Source organism: Colobus angolensis, unplaced genomic scaffold (assembly GCF_000951035.1).
Source record: "Colobus angolensis palliatus isolate OR3802 unplaced genomic scaffold, Cang.pa_1.0 Scaffold45, whole genome shotgun sequence".
In the NCBI taxonomy this organism is placed as follows: domain Eukaryota; kingdom Metazoa; phylum Chordata; class Mammalia; order Primates; family Cercopithecidae; genus Colobus; species Colobus angolensis.
Window position 1 is genome coordinate 7,676,873 of NW_012117932.1, and position 14,794 is coordinate 7,691,666.

At 38.5% G+C, this 14,794-nt stretch overlaps 1 protein-coding gene across 1 annotated transcript in view; it reads right to left on the minus strand.

The window, feature by feature from the left end:
• The window catches only part of L3MBTL4 (l(3)mbt-like 4 (Drosophila)), a 399,157-nt gene that overhangs the window by 124,041 nt on the left and 260,322 nt on the right, over positions 1–14,794 (minus strand). Inside the window, exon 16 of the mRNA XM_011957809.1 lies at positions 5,788–5,858. Within this exon, the coding sequence (XP_011813199.1) occupies positions 5,788–5,858 (71 nt within the window). The remainder of the gene's footprint in view (positions 1–5,787; positions 5,859–14,794) is intronic.

Consider the following 14,794-nt stretch of genomic DNA (forward strand, 5'->3'; position numbering starts at 1 on the left):
AGGGAGGGAGGGAGGGAGGGAGGGAGGAAGGGAGGAAGGAAGGAAGGAAAGGATTGCCATGGGATTGAATTTAAACCTAAAAATCACATGCCACTTAGAAGTGTCATATTAAACATAGGACAGTGATGGAGCATATAAAAGCATGGAAATAAATATAACATACAAATGCTAATCCGAAGAATACTGCTAATATCAGACAAAGGAAACCTAAAGGCAAGAAGCATTTGGAGAAATAAAATATATATTTCAAAATGTTGAAGAGTCAATTGATTATGAATAATCTAATTTTCTAATTTTCATGAGCCTAGTAATATAGACAAAAAATATGTATAATAAAAGGAAAACCAGATAATATCACAACCATAGTAGAGGACTTTAACACATTTTTTCAGGAATCAAATGAATACGCAGGAAAAAATGTATCAGTAAAGATAATAAAGATCTAACGGTATGATTAACAATTGCTCAGAATATACTCTCTGACCACAGTGGAATAAAATTCAAAATCAATAATGAAAAGATAATAAAATCCCCAAATATCTGGAAATGAATCAGTATACTTCAACCCACATACAAAAGAAAAACAATGTAAATGAGAAAATATTTTGAATTAAATTATTAGGAAATTTGATAAATCAAAACTCATAGAATGCAGGAAAAGCTATGCTTAAATTAATGTTAATATAGCGTTAGGTGCATATATTAAAATATATTTAAAAACACAATATCTAAGTAATAATTTAAAGAAGTTAGAAAAATGATAGTAAATGAAAGCCAAAGAGAGTGGAAGGCAGGCAGAAACGTAATAGCAGAAATTAATAACAGAGAAAACAAATGCACACTAGAGAAAATCAACACAGCCAAAAATTGGTCCATTGTAAAGATCAGTAAATTTTCAGCAGGATTAATTGAAAGAGACAGAGGCAAAACCAGAGAGAGAGTGTGAGAGAGAGAGAAGGGTAGAGAGAAAACGCACAAGCACATAAACATCAATTTCAATAATGAAAAATGGACATAACTATAGAATCTGCAGACACTGAAAAGCTCATCAGAGGGTATCATAAACAACTCTATAGCAACAGACTTGAAAATTTACATGATATATACAAATTCCTAGAAGAAATATATAAATTCTTAGAAAAACTAATACAAGAAGAAATTTTAAAAATCTAAAGTCCTCAATCTATTAAAGAAATTGAATCTACAATTAACATTCTTTTAATAAAAACAACTTTAGGCTCAGATAGCTTTCCTGTCTGTGAACTCATCTAAACGGTTAAAAAACAAATGTTGTGAATCTTACATAACACCTCTTGGTGATAATGGTGATAATGGAGAAAGAGGGAATATCAAAACGAGACGAAGACATTACAAGAAGGAAAATTACAGATCAGCTTCTCCTATGAACATATTTGAAACAGTCCTCAATAAAACATAGAGAGTTCTCACTTAGCATGGTAGTCAGGGGCTATAAAATTGACGATGCAAGCTGAAGCCACGCAAACTGGGCTTAATAATCAATGGGGAAAATTGTAATTCTTTTCTCATGACCTTCACAAATTTTGGTCAAAATATTAACAACTCTTTTACTGTCCATCATAAATACTTAGGGAAAATTTAAAACTAGTGAAAGTAATATTTAATTAGTATGCTGTGGTTTATAACATTTAATACATTGAGATAAGGTGTCTTATTTCTTTGTTTAAAAAAAAAAAAACTTATCAAGAGTTCTCCAGGGAGTGTTTGCTTTCTTTTCGTCCTACAGCTGTGAAACGAAGAGAGCATCTTTTCCATTCCTTGGTGAGCTGTCATATTCCTAAATGTAAGTTAGATTCACTTCTGACGTTTTATCCTTTGCAGTCACAATGTTGTGAAATATCTCTGAGAGTTCCTTTAATGTGAAGTGTTTTTTTTTTTTTTTTTTTTTTTCAATATCACTTTCCGTGGGACATCTTCATGCTGTTCGCAACAACCCCTTTCTTCATTTACGTCAAAGAGCTTGTCGTCACTAAGTTCCCTGGTTGCACGTCTAGAATCTTGAATGGAAGTAGGGTCAGCATTTCTATGGTTGGCTATTTCTTTGAATACGTTTACATTTGATTAGAATTTCACTGTTTCACTGTCATGTCTTAGGAGTAACACTCAATATGCTTACCTGTAAACCTTGGATTAGTAAGACAAATTTCAACTCGCTCCTGTTATGCACAACCAACATCCTTTTAACATAATCATGGTTTCCTCTACAGAATTTTGTCATTATAAAGTAATTAAAATTTCTATCATTCAATCTTATGTTTATATATTATTGTTGTTACATATGTTTATCCAATCTTATGCTTATAAATTATTGTGATATATGCTTACATATTGAAAAAAGTGTGTTCAGTAGCTAAGAATTATACTTGAAAATAATAGGTAGTCTTTAAAATATTTTTATTAAGTATGCCAAGATATATATGGTGAATGAAATGATTTTTAAAAGAAGTTTTCCAGTAAAAATGGAAAACACGCCCAAGATATAAAAAACAGAATCTGTGTGTGAATGTATCCATGTGCGTATACAATTTCTAAAAATCCAGTGTATACAACATCCCCTCGTAGATGAAATAGAGCACAAATTTTAGCCCATTTTCCTTAAAAAAAAAAAAAAAAAGAAGACCCTGACTGGGCACAGTGGCTTACGCCTGTAATCCCAACACTTGGGGAGGCCAACGTCAGTGGATCACGGCGTCAGGAGTTTGAGACCAGCCTGGTCAACTCAGTGAAACCCTGTCTCTACTAAAAATACAACAGTTAGCTGGGTTTGGTGGTACACACCTGTAGTTCCAGCTACTCGGGAAGCTGAGGCAAGAGAATCACTTGAACCCTGAGGCAGAGGTTACAGTGAGCCAAGATCGTGCCACTGCACTCCAGCTTGGGTGACAGAGCGAGACTTCATCTCAATAAATAAATAAATACATAATAAATAAATAAACAAATAAATCAAAGACTCCTGATGAATGAAGAAGGTACTCATTCAAATCTATGCCGAGACCAGAAAAAAAGGGGGGGGGTGGGGAAGGCTGGGTGCAGTGGCTCATGCCTGTAATCCCAGCACTTTGGGAGGCCGAGGAGGATGGATTAGCTGAGCTCAAGAGTTCAAGAACAGCCTGGGCAACACGGTGAAACCCCGTCTCTACTGAACTACAAAAAATTAGCTGGGTGTGGCATTGTGAGTCTATAATTCCAGTTACTCGGGAGGCTGAGACAGAAGAGTCCCTTGAACCCAGGAGGCAGAGATTGCAGTGAGCAGAGATCACGCCATTGCACTCCAGACTGGGTGACAGAGGGACACTCCATCTCAAAAAAAAAAAAAAAAGGGAAAAAAAGGAAGGACATGGATACGGGATATTATGATCAGATTTACAGGCTGAAGAAAAATGAAAGAAAATATTAAATAATTGTTTAATATCACTGTAAGAACATATTTATTTTCATTATTTTGTCTCATCCATGTTAGAACCAAAGCAAATAAATTTTATAATAATGGGGATTATTATTATACCTCCCATAGTACAGAGGTCCCCAAGCTTTAGTGGCACCAGGAACTGGTTTCATGGAAGACAATTTTTCCACAGACTGGGGTGGGGGAATGGTTTTGGGATGATTCAAGCACATTACATTTATTGTGCACTTTATTTCTATTATTATTACATTGTAATAGATAATGAAATAACTATGCAACTCCCCATAATGTAGAATCAGTGGGAGCCCTGAGCTTGTGTTCCTGCAACTCGACAGTCCCCTCTGGGGGTGATGGGAGACAGTGACAGATCGTCAGGCGTTAGATTCTCATAAGGAGCACACACCCTAGATCCCTCACACGTGCAGGTCACAATAGTGTTCGTGCTCCTAGGAGAATCTAATGCTGCAGCTGATCTGACAGGAGGCGGAGCTCAGGTGGTCATGTGAACAATGGAGAGCAGCTGTGAATGCAGATAAAGCTTTGCTCCCTCACCTGCCCACTGCTCCCCTCCTGTTATGCAGCCCAGTTCCTAACAGTCTACAGACTGGTCTGTGGCATAGGTGTTGGGGACTCCAGACATACAAGGAAGAGCCACTTTGGTTGACAAAAGGCCAGACTAGAAAGCAGGTGCTAACCACGGCCTGCCAATTTCCATGGGATGGAATGAACGCCGCCTGCACTTGCCCAACACAAGGTGGTCTGGGTCCACAGGCAGCCGTGTGCTCCACCTAAGGCCGACTGCTCCGCCCACTGCACACTCTTCTGACATAAATGCCATATCTGATAACAAAGACCTCTGCTGCGAGGATATGTTTAAATTAAAGAGCACAGTAAATGCATGAATAAATACAAGCATATGGGTGTAAACTTCTTATACATGATGCAGAAACGAACAAGTGCATTCTGAGCATCTTGGAAGAGATTTCATCTTTCACAGTATGCAAATGCATTTTGCTATGACATTTTCTATTTTTGTAAGGATGATCTTCATTACTACATTTATGATATGAACTACAAAATTGTGTATCTGTTTGAACAAGAACATATACATAATTACTCTGTGGAGATATTTTCAAAAGTGTCAAACTATGAATTAAAACACTGGCACTTTTTTTAAGGCTTCTTACATGGTTCCAAAACATGCCATTTACAGAATGAAGGCTTGGTAAGATGGATGAGAACATTTGTATGGAACAGTTTCTAAAACATCAGTGATTTATTTTATTTAAAGCAAGCTTGAGCTCTGGTTATATTACATAGAAATTCTTCTTATGAGGGAGAAACATGTAGCTGTACAATGAAAACCAAACTAATTCAACTGCCCTCTCTTTTCTGAGGAAAAGGCCTTGTGTGGCTGAGATGAAATCCACAATTCTTCGAAGACAACACAAGCAAGAGCTCCATCTCTGCCTAAAGTGAGCAGTTCAGCACTGCTCCCTGACCTCCTGGCCCTTTTGTTCAATGACTGCCAAGCACCCTCTCCTTCTCTTACGAAAAGTCCGATGGGTAACGAGATGGCACAGTCCAGCACAGTGTGCTAATTCACTGGACTTCTACCAGGTCAGGAGAAAGTTTAGCAATGTTCCTTTCCTCTAGAAGGCAGACAGATCTCCTGCATCTTCCGGGAGACACAAATGTACAGAGCTACCAAGACTGCAGGCGGGATACTAGTAAGAAATTATCAATGTTTGCGTATGACTAAATCAAAACAGAACCCAGGGAAAACTGATTCCTTAGCTTGCTACAATATAATCTAACCTCAAAATTCGGTCTATATCGAGCCTTCACTGGGAAGAAACGTAACTAAAAGAACACATGCAATTCTTCTTCCTGGACTCCAACAGATTCCTCAGCTCTGATGGTTCAATATTTTGCCTAATACCCTTCTAGCCTTTCTTACTAATGAGGTGCATATCACAGTCTCCCACCTTCACAAGTGCAGTGAGACACTCCTGGTTTCCCTCCACGGCCTCTGCAGATGGCAGAGGGGGATTCAACCACTGAACCTCTAACTTCTACAGGTTTACACGTTTCCTATCATGAGTGGAGACCATAGAGATCATAGAGTCCAGCCCTTTAACTTTCAAAATGAGAAAATGAACATTCGAGGAGTGAAGTGAAGGGACTCATTCACAGGGCGGGAACTAGAACACAGGTCTCTCTTGACTCTAGTTAGGCTTTTTCGACCATTCCCTGCGGGAATGCTAAAACCAAACAAACAAATAAAACATTCTGCACAACAAAAAGTATATTCTGCGTTTTGCTAGTGTTTTTGTTTTTACCTCTGAAGAGATTATCCAAGTCAATATCTTCTTTTCCTTTGATTTTCAAACACTTTGCCTGCTGTACAAGTCTGGGCAAAGAACAGAAATAAAATCTAGATTCATTATCCTGTGAGGTAGGAAGAAATCATGATAGCAGCACAAATTTCAATAGAAACTGCAAGGTACACAATAGTGAATTGGCAGGTATTTTGCTGCACAGAGCCTTGTTAGAATTTTAAGTTTAAGATTTTAAAAACACACTTCTGTTCAGAAACTCTGACTTTGAACCCTGAAGTTTAAAAAGCTTTTCCCCCCTCATTCTATTACAGCAAAAAGTTTCGAAAACTCTCTGGAGAATAATCTCTTCAGATTCTGAGGAGGAGCTGGCAGGATGGTGGGTGATGAGATGGTAGGTAAGTAAATAATAATTGCTACTGATGACTTTGGGGCTCATTATTTTAATCAGAAGATTATAGACACTGTGCTCAAACAACTGTACAAAGTAATTTAGTTACATTGCTGAATGTCAGGGAATTAATTAACTTTTCAGATGCTGTGGTATGTAGTATGGCCTAATTTTGTTATTCTTTTATCATGGAACTTCATTAAAAATTGAGGCTCATACTTTATAATGAGTATGGAAGTTTCTACAATAAAACTTTTCCAGGGTTGCTAATTAGTCAGTAATTAATTTTAGGTAGATAAGCTTGTGAGATAATCAAGTAATTTATTTGTATATATTTTAATGAAATTTATATCTTGCTTTGCACATGTATTTTCTTACTGTATTTGAACAGAAAGTTTTTCATTTCATTTTAACTGACAAGCATTTGAGTTGGTCATGGAAGTACTGTTTTAATTTCTGTGGTAGATGAGGAAACTGATTCAGTTACCAAAACCCTGCGTAGAAACCTAAATGACTTACAGAATTGGAGATAATTGTATCTATGTTTATTTATAAGTTTACACAAGTATATCATGGCAGAAAGGTTCTATCAGTTAGATATCTCTTAATCATCAAGGCTTTTTATCAAAAAGACAAGAAACTGAGAAAATTTCTGTTGAACTCCCAACTTTGGACTTTACCATAGGTCCTACGAGGCTACTGTGGAGCATACTAAACATATGTACTTAATCACCTGGGGGGCAATGCAGAGACAGTACATTCAGTGTGCGACAACCTGAGTTCACACCTAGGACACAGCCCCAGGTTTGTGATCCAGAGTGAATATTTAAATGTTCAATCTTAGCTTCCAATCTGTTAAATGGACACAGTACTTGCCTCACTGGGTTGTTCAGAGCAACTAGTGAAATACTATGTTAAAAACCAGCGTAAAAACGCTTATGCATCATGGACATGCATAAAAATGTGTGTAATATTCTCATCAATTCAATATGTATAATTTTAATTATATTCAACATATGTATCATCAGGATTTGTTTACATTTTTTTTTTGCCTCTATCATGCTTTGATATTTGCATTCTTGTAGGAGAGAATATAAACTATAGAAAGGTGGCTTAAATGTAAGCCAGTGAGTGTCTGGTAGAGCGCACGGGTCAAACAGGATGCTGGGAAGCACAGCACATGTGCTAAGTAGTGCAGGGTAGCCATTTTGCAAAGAATAATTTGGGGCGGGGGAAAGAACAATTTCAGCTCTGCTTACATAATTTTTGGCAAATCTTTAGGTATTTCCTCCTCAATTTTAGAAATTTTATGAATCTTCAAGTTGATTTTCAAGCCATCTTAAAGCACCCTTCTGCAATATATGCTAATCAAGATCTTGCTTCCATCTCACAAAGTTAAAAAATAGAAGCCAGTCTGCCACATATAAAACTTTGATGGGTATTTAAAAACAATTTTAAATAAATCAAATAAATTTGTTGGGTGTTTTTGTTGTTGTTGTTGTTGTTGTTGTTTTTGCGAAGTTCTTCAATTGATCCTGGGTATATTTCAGTACAGTCTTGCTTTCAAATGATCACATCAGTAGGGAGACACGCCAGGCCAAACCCTGTGAGCAGTTCAGATTCAGTTAGCATTTCCTGGGAACTCCCAGGAGGTAGGCACCTACGAAGGACTCCCAGTCTTTTCATTTCCCATTTCGTTCTCACAAAAACTCTCCAAGGTTGGGATAGGATTCTTGCTTTATAAATTGAGAGACTGGACTCAGAGACATTCAACAACCTGTCCCATCTTGGACACAAAGTAAGTCAATAATGGAGCCAAAATCAGGTCTTAATGGAGCCAAAATGAAGTCCAATCTCAAGTCTTTGGACTCCAAACCCAGGTTTCCTCCTGCTTTACACATCACCTTCCAATAACGTATAGTTTACTGGTTATTTATGGAAGGCATGGATAAAGGGAAGTCACAGGCAGAGACTTGACTGTTGCTGGGCCAGTGGGGTCTTAGAGAATGGAGATGGGGGTAACTGATGGGTTTCTAAAGGTCTTGAGAATTAGGGTGGAACAGAATGAGCAGAAGTAACATGGGATGGGGAAGTGTTCTGAGAACCTGAATAAGCTAATTGACTTATTTGGCTGAAGCACCATGCAACGAAAGGTAGCTTGACAGAACGAGCTGAAACCAGCCAGGGAGGGCCTTGCATGGGTTCTCGCGAGGATGTGGACTTCATCTTGTGGGCAGTGGGAAAAGTCACAGAGGAGTTTGCATCTCAAAAGAATCCACTGCATATAGCCAGTAGATGTGTTTCAAAATGACTAGGCCAGTCATGAGCCAAAGATTCATATTTCATTTGTGTTTTGGCTAAAATAGTCTCAATCTCTGTCTAAATCTCCAGGGACGTACTACTGTTGCACCAATTCTTCCTCCTGAAGCCTGGCCCATAGCTTTTATATAGTCATAATAGCTCCAGGCATCCTAAACAATCTTCAATGTATTTTATTAATAGCATTGCTGTTGCTGTTGCAAGTGTCAACAGACCTGTGTATCTGTTTATACCTGATTTCTTACATAAAGAGGTGCATATGACCTAAAGGCAAAAGCTGTCACTGTCATCCAAGAGAAAGACTCTATCCATTGTTTTTCAACGTGCTCTTTCTTTGGATTTTCTACTTCCAGTTGCAAGAAAGGGCCTGCATCTTCTCTTATCCTATTACTAAGCTTCCATTCCTCTTAACAAGACAATCCTGTGCTCATTAAGTGCTGAAACAGATGCCTAACATGAAGGAGGAAATGTGAATCCTCTATTTATGTGTTCAAAAAGACAGGTTAAGAAGCTTGCTCAAAGTCACATAATAAGTAGAAGAACTAGGATTTGAATTTAATTCAGGTTAGTCTAACTGTACCTAGACACCTTCTAGAACAAGAGTTAGTAAACCATGCCCCATAAGTCAAATCCTGCCCATTGCTTGCTGTTGTAAATAAAGTTTCACTAGAACACAGCCACGCTCACTTCTCTACTTACTGTCTAGGGCTGCTTTCACTACGAGGGCTGAACTGAGCAGTTGTGGCAGAGACCTTTATAGCTGGCCAAACCTAAAATATTTACCATCTGGCTCTTTAGAAAAAAAAAGCTCACTGACCCCTGTTCTAGAAGTTAAAAAAATTTAGAAAAGGTCCATAAGTTCAAAAACACACAGCATGCGATTGTCTTATCTGGGAAGCTGCTTCCCAAACTGCCACAATAACTGTGTTTAGCTATAACTTAAGGCTTAAAAGGCAGACGCTGGGCTTGACTTTTCTATTTTTAGGCAAATTCTCCAAACTCAGTCAACATTTCTCTGAGATTTTCCTGCCTGCAGCTGTTGCATTCTACCGAGATGGTTTCTGCCACCAAAAGACTTACGACTTATTAGGGGTTGCAGACTTGTGCAAGGGCAGATTCTGCACAAAGCAGACTGAGAAACGGCTACATCAGAGAGACAGAGGATGTGCTATTGGATCATACAACAGGAGGACATTTTCTGCATACAAGGTAGGAGATAGTAGAAAAAGCCTTCAGGAGATGAGTTTGAACTTGGCCTCAAAACAAATTTGATCATAGGAAACACAGAGAGGGCCACTGCAGAAGTAGCGTGAGTGGAGGTAAGGAGAATTAGCCATGGGGTGTGGTGTGCGATGAGGTAAGACATGGAGCTGGGACAAATTATGGGGCCCGCACAAGCTTTCTATGTTCCCATGCATGTGTGTAAGTTTGAATATGCGAATTTATTCATTCTCAGTCAGGCAAAATGGACCAAGGACCTGTGAGATTCTATCAATCTAAGGATTCATACAATATGTTAGTTTGTAAATAAAAAGTAATGAACCCTTCTAAAATATAGCAGTAAAAAGCATCAGCAAATAATAAGATCCATAATATTCATATGAGAATGTTTACTGCAGCATTATTTACAAGAGGAGAAATACTGGAAACCATGGTCCTTAAGGGAATGGTTGAATGAGTTACGGTATGCCTACACTATGGAATACAACGCAGTTGTTAAAACTAACGCATTGGGTCTGTTTGTGTTGATATGACAATTTACCCATGACATACTGTTAAATGAAATAAAACACATTGCAGATTACAAAATCTTAATATAAATTATTTTAGAAGAGTGGAAGTACGTTGATATGGTTAGGCTTTGCATTCCCATCCAAATCTCATCTTGAATCGTAATCCTTATCATCCCCATGTGTCAAGGGAGAGACCAGGTACAGGTAATATCTAAACCATGGGGGCAGGTTCCCCATGCTGTTCTCACAGTGGTGAGTACTCATAAGATCTGATGGTTTTGTTAGTGTTTGGTAGTTCCTCCTGTGTTCACTCTCCTTCCTGCCACTCTGTGAAGGAGGTGCCTTGCTTCCCCTTCACCTTCCACCATGATTGTAAGTTTCCTGAGGCCTCTCCAGCCATGCTGAACTGTGAGTCAACTAAACCTCTTTCCTTTAAGAAGTATCCAGTCTCAGGCAGTTTTTTATAACAATATGAAAATGGACTAATACATGTAGATGTAGATACATACACATGTGCACACATGAACATCAAAAGGATACAGAGAGCAGGTGGCAATCTGTTAACCCTAGTGACCGAAGCATGCAGCATCAGAGTTAGGAGTGGAGAATGAGAAATTCTTAATTTCTTAAAACTTCTACATTACTGGAATTATTAAGGTGGACATTTTCTTATATTTTTCCAAACATCTATATGTTATGCCATTTGATAGAAAAACGTGTGGATATTATTAATGTTTTCAATTTTTACTTTTTCTTTCTACTCAACTGTATTTTTTCTTTTCCCATAATAAGCAAGTACTGCTGTGACAATGAGAAAAAAGATCATGTTAAAGTCCCACCTTTACTCTTTACAATGAGTGAGAAATAATTATTTTAAAGCCAGGTTAAGTGTATAGATGAAGAAATGCTCGCTGGTGCTCAGGCAGCAAGGTTTTGTTTTTCTGGGGTGTGGAAACACTAATATTTCCTCTATGCAGGGAGCTGTGGGCATTGTAAGACACACTGTTCTGTGGCATTTAGTCACTGAGAGCCTGAGCCAAGGCAGGATTCCAGAAATTCAGAGCTTTAGAATGAACTTTAAAATTCTTTATGAGAATCAGCTCGGAAAAATATTTTGATGACATGGCAAGGTATCCATGGGTTATTTCATAATGTTTCAGCATAACTGTACATTCATTTAAGAAATACAAGACTCCAGAGACTCTAGTGAGGCGCCCACAGAGTGAGGCAGGTGGAGCCTGGCAAGGGCTGGGCCCTTCCATCTCATCCCAGACCCTCTCCATGCTCCTGAGCTGATCTGGGCACAACTCATTTCATTTTCAATATGCACAGTATTCAACAGAACCTTTTTACCCTTAGTGGCTGGGCCCTTTATGATAGGTGATTACTGAAATCATTTTCAGTATCACCCTTTCAACTGCGCGTTACTTCCCTACGGCACCTGTCAACCATCTGTGATTTTCTCTTCATTTATGGTTTGCTTTCTTTCTTCCCCTTCCATCTCCCCTACCTGAAAATCGGCTCCACGCAAAGATGGAACTGTTTTGCTCACCTCCACATCCTTAGCACCTAACACACCACTTGGCAACAGCAGCAGCTCCACACATATTTGTGGAGTGAATGAATATTGATGCCATGAGTGAATCAGCATGCCTACTGCCAAGTCTGCACAGACAAGAGTCATCCCACCTAAGTTCAAATCCTTGTCCTGCCACTTACTTGTTTGGGTGATTTTCTTATCACCAAGGAAAAGCTTGATAAGAACAAGAATTTTTGTCTGTTTTGTTCCCTGCTCTATCACTAGAGTTTGGAACAGTATTTTCTAAATATTTGTTCAACAGATAAATGTTGAATGAATGAATATGTCTAATTTCAGGAACTGGCTATCGTCACGGTGCTGAATTCAACAAGATAAGCGTTAGTCAGCTAACTATAGACCAAAACAGAATTCCATTCTGACTGCATCTTAATTCTGGGGCAGGTGGTGGTATGGAACAGTGAGGAGAGTGAAGAGCTGGGAGTCAGAGGGCTCAAAGGGGCCACCATCAACGTGCTGATGAAATAGCAAAATTCTTTGGCATTGGTGTCCTTGTCTCCACGTTGCAGAAGTTGAGTTAATCTCTTGAGTCCTCCTTTCCCACTGTAGAGCTCCTAGGTTGTCATGCCTGGCTAGTGGTTCCTCAGAGTCTGACTGGAGGTGGGGAACTGGAAGGGGCTTCTCTGAAAGGCCTTGGGGTTGCCTGTCCAGTCAAAACCCCCTACAGGACAAGAAGAACTCTGGCTTGTAATGGTGTTTTGATCACTACTTTCTTGATTAAGGGGCTTAATTTAGTTATAGACACTGAGTATGAGACCAAATAAATAAAGGTCTAAATTCCTTTAGACCTTTATTGGTGTTGAGATGTGTGATGCACATACCGCTAGAAGTGGTCCCAACTGCAAGACTTTAAAATCAATGGTTTTCATAAAAATGGACAAAAGATATGGAACTATTATTTCAATAGTCTCTTCTATGTGCCAAGCCCATTCATATATCTATACCAATAGCAATGTCTCTATCTACCTACATCTATATTCCTATATTCAAAATCTTATGTAAGCCTCACATTTATGACCATTTTACAGGTGAAGGAATTGAGACTCTAAGAGAAAAACAAATGTATATAATGAAATCAATCAACTTAGGTACGCTAAAGACCTATAATGTGAACCATAAAGAAGGAAAAGCAAAAGGGTAAATTGGTTCTTCTCTTTAGCAGCCTATAGTCTTTTTGAGAAGATATGGCATACACAAAACAAAGTATTAAAAAGGTACGTGTAGACACACAAGCAAGCTGCTCGTGTGTGGTGTGGACCACAAGGACACAGGAATGCTGAGAGCAAGGATGGGACTGGCTCTTAGAGACTCAGCCTCTCAGGGCCAGCCACCATCCTTGGCACCTAGTAGGTTGCTCAAAATTCATTTAAATTGTTGAGTGCCTAGTATGTGTCAGGTATGACACTAAGTGTTAGAAATAGAGAGACACATAAAACACAATCTCCAACTTCAAGAAGCTCTTACAGGTTGGAACTGCCACAGAACTCCAAGAGAAAAGTGAGCCGTGGGAAAGGGAGGAGATGCAGGCAGGAGTAAATGAGGTACCAAGAAAGGAAACAAAAGGTACAAGTGCAGGAATGAAAACGACACTGCAGGCGACGATGGGGAGTGAGTGGGGCCACTAAGTAGACTCCACCTCCCAAAGCAGAGAATTGAGAGAAAGTGAAAGTGAAGAGTGAGAAACTGAAGGTAAGAAGCAAGAGAGTCTGGTGGATTAAAGAACCTATTTACTCACTTGGAAGGTGAATGTGTGGGACAACCAACTAACACTGTTATAACTCTGAGGGTGGGCATCATAGAAGGTACTTATGTTGCAGCTAATTTGCCTAGTGGAGATAAGCTAGCTGGCTCATGGCAGTGCAGTTCATCATCAAGATCATTAAGGAACTATTCTACTACATGCCATCTTTTCTGATTACCACAACTTTTCCCAGGTATTTTCATTACCTTCCAAAAGTGCATGAAACTTATAATATGGCCGGCATCGGGAAAAACAAAGTGAGCTTTATTAGGCATTTTCTTAGATTTTCTTAATAGCAATGATAGAATATGACAGGTATTTTAACAAATGGTGGTGCTATCAATTGTGTGAATTAGAATATATTGAACAATGCTTCTGGGAGGCAAAGGAAGTTATTAAAGAACACTTAGGCAGGTAAAAAAAAAATGCCTGAAAAAAATGTCCCCCTTAGGCCTGGGGAAACCAGCTAATAGACTAATAGACAATATGGGGAGTTGAGGGGAGCTGCATTCCAAAGTAATTTTCTTTATGATGAAAATGTTTTAATGACTCATTTTATTCTCTAGTTGCAGGCAGGTAGAAGCCTTTAGTATATCATAATAAAATGTGCTCAAGATGGACATTTTGTATTATATATAGTATAAATAAGAAACATCAGTTTGGGGAAAACATGGTAAGATTTTTCCCTTCAGTAGTTCTATTTTTTTTTATTATTATTATTATGCTTTAAGTTCTGGAGTATATGTGCAGAACATGCAGGTTCTATTTTCACAAAATAAGAAACAGATGCATCACAAGGTGACTCTGAGAATCCTAGACATCAGTAGAAAGTAGACTAAATATGAACCCAGCTGGGCTTTTTCAAAGCCTTAAGCTGTCATTCTTTCAGTAGTCTAATGTAGTTGAACTGCACATGGGATTTTTTTCTACTTATCATCTGCATGACCTCAGACACTGCCTAACCTCTCTGAACTTTTAGGTGCCTATGTTATAAAACCTGAGTAAGAAAACTTACCACATACAGGGTTGTTGGGAGGATGAAATAAAATTAATACAATGATGTACATAAATTGTTTAGTGTACCACTTTGCAGCCCCAAGTAACTATGTGCTATTAAGAGTAGATAGTTATTATCATTGGTATTTCTGGTGATATGATTATTAATTTCCTGTTAATATGTTGTATTTAATCAGAAGACCTATGTTTCAGTCCCAGATAAGCTTACCAGC